The following is a 7,897-nucleotide window of genomic DNA, read 5'->3' as shown; positions in this document are numbered from 1 at the left end:
CTTGGAACCTTATCGTAAGCTTTTTCTAAATCAATAAAAATCAAATGTAGATTCTTCTTATTATCTCTGAACTTCTCCATCAAACCTCTCAATAAATGTATAGCTTCCATAGTAGACCTGCCCGGCATAAATCCAAATTGATTATGAGAACTTTTTGTGATGTGTCTTAACCTATGTTCAATTACCCTCTCCCATAATTTTAAAGTATGACACATCAACTTAATTCTTCTATATTTTGCACACTCTTGTGCATCCCCTTTATTCTTAAAAATGGGGACCAAAATACTCTTCCTCCTCTCCTCAGGCATCTTTTTAGTTTTTAAAATAATATTAAAGAGTTTAATAAGCCAAGAAAATCTCAAATCTCTCAAATATTTCCACACTTCAATTGGGATATCATCAGGTCCTACAGACTTTCCACCCTTGGTTTTCTTTAAAGTCTCATCAACTTCTTTTTTGCTAATGCCACGGTAAAATGAAACGTTTTATTATTATTCACGATATTAAAACCACTAAGGCCGGTCGTATTTCCAGAAACTTCATTAAAAAGTTTATCAAAGTAACCCACCCACCTATATTGAATATCTTTTTCTAAGAAAAGTACTTTTAGATTTTCATCTTTAATACACTTTACTTGAGTTAAATCTTTGCTTTTCTTTTCTCTTTGTTTGGCTAGTTTATACATATATTTTTCACCCTCCTTAGTATTTAATCTATTATAAAGATCATTAAAAGCAGAATTTTTAGCGTCACAGATTCTTCTTTTAGACTCCCTGCGGGCCGTTTGATATTTTTTTAAGTTCTCTAAGTTTTTACATTTAAACCAATTTTTGTAACATAACTTCTTATATTTTATCTTTTCTTACGCATTATTATTCCATCACCAAATATTTTTATTTGTAAATACTTTTTCTTTTGATTCTCCAAGCACATCTTTTGCTACTTGTTTAATAGTGTTTGTTACTTCATCCCACATCATATTTGTTTCTTCATGAATATCCCAAATTTTAAAATCTTGAATTTTACTCATAAAAATAATTTTATTTATGTCTTTTAAGTTTCTCCGTCTCTCCATGCAATGATGAGTCCTAGTATTTTTTATTTTACAACTCTTAATCTCAAAATCTAAAACTAACAAAATCTAAAACTAATAAACGATCTAATAAACGATGTTGGGTACTTAAATTTTCACTTGCAATGACCTTACAATCTTTACGATCGCGACGATCTCTTCTTCTCATAAGAAAATAATCAATTTGTGTTTTATTAGATCCACTCTTATAAGTAATAAGATGTTCATCCCTTTTCTTGAATAAAGTATTAGTAATAACAAAATCAAACGCTAAAACTAAAGCAAAATCTAAAATAGCTCTATCTTCTTCATTAATTACTCCAAAACCGTAGCCACCATGAATATTTCTGAAATCTTCTACCACTCTACCGACATGTTCATTTAAATCTCCTCCAATAAAAATTCTTTTTTCAAGAGGTATCATTTGTATTAAGTCTTCTAAGTCATTCCAAAATTTATCTTCATCAAAAACAGAATTACTACCAGTACTTCATCAAAAACAAAAAATACTTTGCATGAAAGAAAACATGTGTTCAAAACCTCCCAGCAAAAATGAAAGGATTCACGAGTAACCCTCATCTGGATCGCAGATCATAAAAGATCAAGTGTGTTAGACACAAACATGTCTGAGTACATAAATAGTATGGTTTTTATAGCATGTTTCTAACAAACAGAAAAAGAAAAAAAATTAAATATTAAAAATGTCAACATTTCTCTAAATTCCCTGTTGCAATACAATCAAGCTTGACAGTTAAGAACTTGATTAGCATTATTATTTGGAAAGCTAAACATCAAAAAAATTTTTTACTTACTTTATTATGTTAGCCACTAACGAATTAAAATTACCTCCAGCTGGTGAAGTGTATTTGCAGATAACGTCATCTCAACATTGCTAGAGTAAGGCCGGAATGAAGCACCCATGATTAAAATCCTTTCCAAGCCAAACTTTTTGAGGTATCGCAAGGATAGCGCCAGTGCTTGGATGGATAGTTCTGGCATGGCTAAAATTCCCTGACATGTAATCAGAAGCTCTTTCAGGCTAATCAATTGTCAGGATAAGATAGAAATTTCCATGTAAAATCAAAGTTCATAAGGCAATGTAAATAAAAAAATTGAAGTAAATTCATATGTTAAAATCATGCCACAAATACAATAAAAAAGGGTATATTTCAAAGAAAATACCTCAATACCACTGGAATCATCTCTCTCTACCCTGATGTACAAATTTGTTTCAATTGGGGTATCCTTAGTCACCTCTTCATATAAGGACATCACCTCTGCAAGTGCACCCCCATCATTTAAACAGTTCCGAGAAGTTCGCTCAGCTCGAACATTAGAAGCAGGTCCAGCATAGGCCAACAGCAGCTGAAGGATATAATTTGGACGCATAACATGTCAAATATTAAAATCCTTATCAGGGATAAACGGAAGAGAAAGATGCATAAATCCAACACCAAATAGAAGAAATAAGGCTATTTGTTATCACAGCTTAATTGATTAGAAAACAACAACTGGTCGAAGAAACTATAGAAAATATTTTGAGAATCTGATGTAATGCACATTGCAACTCCTCCATGGTTTCATACCAAGGAAAACAAACTTGCAGAACAGAATTTTCATCTCGTTGAAAGTGTTAATTTTATATCATACCAAACAAAACAGCACAACAAACAAAGCCTGTGGTAGGATGCCCTCATGTAAAAAACATGAATTATAGAAAAGCAATTGATGCAGTGGCACTCAGTGTTAAATAGTAATTCTTTAATAGTTCATGATACCTGAAATCAGATAAAAATAAAAGAAAGTGCAATTATACTAAATCAGGGTATGAAGCTTAGTCTTTACTATATCATATACATAATGCAAACAGAGATCAATCTATTCTTGGTAATATGAACCTAGCATAAGAAATAATAACAAACTATATTTCATTTAACAATAAACATACAAGATCTGTCCATTTATAAAAATCTTGTCACAATGAGAGAAGATGCAATTGGTAATGGTGAGGAATTAAGAACTCTGACAGCTGAAAGCAATTGGAAGGCTATATTAAAGAAAATTGTATCGAGCAAAACCAAGATCCGCACAAACAAACCGAAAAGGGTTGGAACGTCCTTAGCTGAACCAGATCACAAACAACCCAAATCCCTCTCAGTCCACTATTTTCCCAACCAACACCATCTTCTCGCGTAATTGATGTGTGTGATTCTTTAGTGTGCTCTCTTTAGCTGCCACAGCTTACCTATTTAAGATGTTCCAAAGCTAGAGCATTGGTTTCACTCATTCATTTCTCTCTCCTTCATGGCAACGATTATCGCCTTCCTCCTTCAAGAGAGAAGTCCCTACTTTTCCTTCTCCTACTTTCCCTTCCTCAACTGGAAGGCGCCATCGATGAGCATTTCTTCTTAACAGTGAGCTTCTTCTCCATTCTCTGCCTCTTAAGCATTCATAGCAAATATCTACATTAGTTCTTTTAATCTGAAAAAAATTGATTTATTATTTTTATTTTATGTTTAGTTTACATTGATTAGTTTAAATGTTATTTATACATATGAATTTGTTTGATAATCTTAAACCAAGGGAAAATTTTAATTGAAGGCATTCAAGGGTAACTCTAATCTTTGTAATGATGATAACTGATTTGGTTTAACATTATAATAATTTATGTGATCTAGGTAGTTAGTTTTGCTCTTCAGCGTCCCTCTTATGTGCTTGTGGGGTTGATTGGGAATCTTTTATGTCAGACACTCGCCAATTTAATTTGATTGAATCTCAAATAGAATTGGATTTTCGTATTTCTTGTTTTGAAATAAATAATTATTATTTATTAATAATATATTCCTTTTTGTTAGGCCGTGATCATTAACATTAGTATTAGATAGCTCAATATTTATAGGTTATCAGTTTTGTCACTAATATTCTATTATTGGTTATACATATGCTAGCCGATCTCCTTTTTTATGTTTATAAGAAAATAGTAAGTCACAATGATACATTTGCTTTAATTTGTGATTGCAAAACTTCTTGTATATTAAATTTGTTCTTATAATAATAATATTTATTTTTCATACATATTACCCTTATTTTATGATATCGTAGTAAACAGACTACCTAAACATTTAAATTTTCATGAAATAGGAGTCTACATATTCTCGCTTTGGCATGTTAAAGGAAATTGACTCCCTATATGCACGCGCATAGAGAGATGCTATAATGAATATTGATAAGTCGTGTAAATGCATGTATAAGTATACTTGGTGTGATAGCATATGAATGTTAGCATTGAGAAGCATGCTTACAGTTTATCATATGGGACAATAAGAATAATGATATTAAATATTTCTTAAATATATAACATTCTTCCAATGATGCAATAACACATTATATTTGGCATCTGGATGACATCAATTACACCGCTAGTATATAGTCATTAATAGCATATTTTCTAACAGAAGAATTTGTTTGACTGTTTTTAAATTAATGGCATAGCATTATTTGTATTTATATTGGATCTAGGTAGTTTGCTTGTGCCTTCGTAGTTCCAATTTATTTTCATTAGGTTCATTTTACTTCTCTTGATGCATCAGTACATGTACTATCATTATGGAATAAAGTAAAATTTGTTTTTTCTTATTAATTCTTTCTATTTATATTATTTACATATGAACAATTTTCTTGTGAGTACAAAACAAGTTTCCAAATCACTTCATCATGTATCATGTTGTTAGTGTATACGACCTTTCGGACACAATATGTGACATAAAATATGACACAAGTATAAAAGCTATGATGCTTGTCTTTGCAAAAAAGAAAACAAGATAACTTGGGTCATGGAAAGAAAAGGAAGCAAATTTCTGAACACCAAAATCTTACATTGATGACAGCTTGTTTCACCCTTTTTACTTATGTTTAGGTTAACCATTTCAGTAATTTTTTTTCTTGCGAATATGAGAAGGAAGAATGGCATCTGCATCAATAAAGTTTGTCACTTGCAAGCTCTTAATGAATGCACAAAACAACTCTTTATCAGCTTTCCCTGTACAACTAATTTATCCACCCTTTGATTGCTGAACCAGCTAAAATTGTCCAATTATACTAATTTATTCTTCAATAAAAAATTCAATATTCTTCTATTAACAGCCTTCTATAAAATAACTGTGCCGTTGACATCTTCCATAAGTTGCAATGGTTTGATCTCTGTAATGGTCCCTTCCCATGACTATGGCCCATAAACTAGTTATTTAACTCAAAAACAATGAAATACCTTCTCTGTAGAGGCAGAAAGAGGATCCCCCAGAAGGATTTCTGCTGGAGATAAACTCAAAACAACAGCTTCAAGCCCCGATCTCATAACATTGTCATTAAACTCTCCATGAATGACCTCCCCGGTCGATATTTCCACTCCAACTATCCCAATCTTCACGTCAAAGCAACCCTCCACCCCAAAACCATTATCTCCAGCCACAGCTTCCTTCTCCGTAACACAAAGAAGGTAATTCCCATCCGAACCCACCAGCCCCTCTTCCCTTCCGCTTCCCATATCCTCCGCCGCTTCAATCGTCGACCTTGTATACAACGCCGACAAGCCCCTCGAAAACGGTCCTAACCTGTTCGACCCATGCGCCTTAATCGCCGCCGTTTCCGTCTGCTTAACCACGCCGACCTTGTATCCGGCGCCAACGAGCCGCCGGACGTGAAAATCCAATCGGAATGTGGGCACACTGGCGGTTAGAAAATTGTGGTCGGGGTGAGCGACGATGCCAAGTACTCGCGCGGCAGTCTCGGCGTCCTCACCAAAGAAACGGTAACGATAGCCGACCTCAACCATGAGAAGGACGTCTGGGTGCTGCGATTTGAGCTCGAGGACCTGCTGCTCGAGAGGAGTGTAATTAGGGTTTTGGGACGAGGGTTTTGGGACGGTCACGGAGGAAGCGGGAGGATCAATAAGCTTTGAAACCAACTTCTCGTGGAGTGAGGTCTTGGGCTTTTTGGCAGATGAGGATGGGTTTTGGGAATGAGAGTGGGAACGCTTAGAGGAGGTTGTAGAGGGGGAAAATGAGATGGTGGTGGCGATCCTCGGTGAGGGTTTGGGGCGGGGAGGTGATGGCTGCGGTGGCGAGTTTTGTTCCGCCGCCTCAGGGGGAGGTCGCGGCTTTGGGACGAAGAAGCGGGAGAGAACCTGTTGTTTAGGTTTCCCCATGAACGGGAGAGAAGACGAGCGCGCGGGAAAAAAAACGACTCCTTGCTTGAGGCGCGACAGCTATTGATACCACCAAAAGGAACATGCCCAACCCCCAAATCCCAACAAATTACTATGCATAATATATTTGATATTTACAGTTTTTTAAATTCATTTTTTCTAACTTTTTATAAACATTTATTTATCCTAGTTTAAAGATAGTGTTGAGAAAATAGGGCGAAGAAAAACAGTAATCGACACAAATCCAGAAAAACACGAGGTTCGGCAAAGATGCCTACGTCCTCGGGAGCAGAGCGGCGAGTTCCTTTAAATATTCAGAAAAGATGTTACGGAATAGAGGATACCTCCTGGGGTTACTAACAGACCTATATATAACCCCAGGAGTAAACCTAGGCACAATACGTAATTACAACATTACCCCTGTACCATACTGCGGGGCTTTGCCCCCGCACCCCAACCCACGTAACTTCCCAATTTGGACAGATTCTTCCACTCCGCTTCGATTCAGCGTCTGTCCCTATATGGTATATGAGTCATACCATAACAAATCTCCACCTTGGCGAATATTCAGCCCCTTAGGAGAAAAAATACCTTGGAGTTACACCTACACCACTGTGGGTTATGCCACCATGCTTCTCTAGCAACTGCAAACATTCAACAAGCCCAAGCAATGCAAGAACTTGTTGATAGTAACTGGCTTGGTCAACATATCAGTTGCATTCTCATCAGTATGAACATTCTGCAACAGTATCTCCCCAGAAGCAATCAACTCTCTGATCTTGTGATACCTGACATCAATGTGTTTGGTTCTCGCATGGCACACCTGGTTCTTAGCCAGATAAATATCACTCTGACTGTCACAATGCAACTGAACTTCACATTGCTCAACGCCCAGTTCCTTTACTAACCTAGTAAGCCATAAGGCTTCTTTGGCAGCTTCAGCTACTGTCATGTACTCAGCCTCAGTTGTAGATAATGTCACAATAGACTGAATTGTTGATTTCCAACATATAGGCCCTCCACCAAGAGTAAACACATACCCAATTGTAGACCTTCTACCATCCAAATCACCTGCATTGTCTGAATCAACATACGCAACAACTGAAAAATCATTCTTCTGACTGCCAAAAATAATTCAATGTCCTACAGTACCCTTCAAATACCTGAAAATTCACTTGACAGCTTTCCAATGTCGCCTTCCAGGTTTAGTCATGTATTTGCAGACTTGACTAACAGCATGAGCCAAATCAGAACGAGTACATACCATAACATACATCAAGCAGCCAACTGCACTGCATATGGAACCTTAGCCATGTCTTCCATTTCTGTATCTGTCTTAGGACACTGTTCTGAAGAAAGCTTAAAATGATTTGCCAAAGGAGTGCTCACAGGCTTTGCATTTCTCATCTCAAACCTTTCCAGCACTTTCTCAACATAGCCTCGTTGAGATAAACATAATCGTCTTGAGCCTCTGTCTCGATGAATCTCCATTCCAAGAATCTTCTTCGTATGACCCAAGTATTTCATTTTCTGGCTCAATAAAGCTTTCAAACCACAGACATCATTCATATTCTTTGCAGCAATCAGTATATCGTCAACATACAGTAACAGAAAAATAATAG

The 7,897-nt window shown here is 36.1% G+C and overlaps 1 protein-coding gene across 1 annotated transcript in view; it reads right to left on the bottom strand.

Annotated features, from left to right (window-relative positions):
* The window catches only part of LOC110022799 (DNA mismatch repair protein MSH3), a 41,792-nt gene extending 35,436 nt beyond the window's left edge, over positions 1–6,356 (bottom strand). The window contains exons 1-3 of the mRNA XM_020721909.1: positions 5,340–6,356; positions 2,255–2,437; positions 1,919–2,083 (exon numbers count right to left, since the gene is read on the bottom strand). Coding sequence (XP_020577568.1) covers positions 1,919–2,083; positions 2,255–2,437; positions 5,340–6,275 — 1,284 coding nt within the window. The 5' untranslated portion in view covers positions 6,276–6,356. The remainder of the gene's footprint in view (positions 1–1,918; positions 2,084–2,254; positions 2,438–5,339) is intronic.
* Between the last annotated feature and the right edge of the window lie 1,541 nt (positions 6,357–7,897).

This window comes from Phalaenopsis equestris, unplaced genomic scaffold, assembly GCF_001263595.1.
Source record: "Phalaenopsis equestris unplaced genomic scaffold, ASM126359v1 Scaffold000202, whole genome shotgun sequence".
Classification (NCBI taxonomy): domain Eukaryota; kingdom Viridiplantae; phylum Streptophyta; class Magnoliopsida; order Asparagales; family Orchidaceae; genus Phalaenopsis; species Phalaenopsis equestris.
The sequence above is the reverse complement of the archived record's forward strand: the minus strand, read 5'-3'. Positions and strand labels throughout refer to the sequence as shown.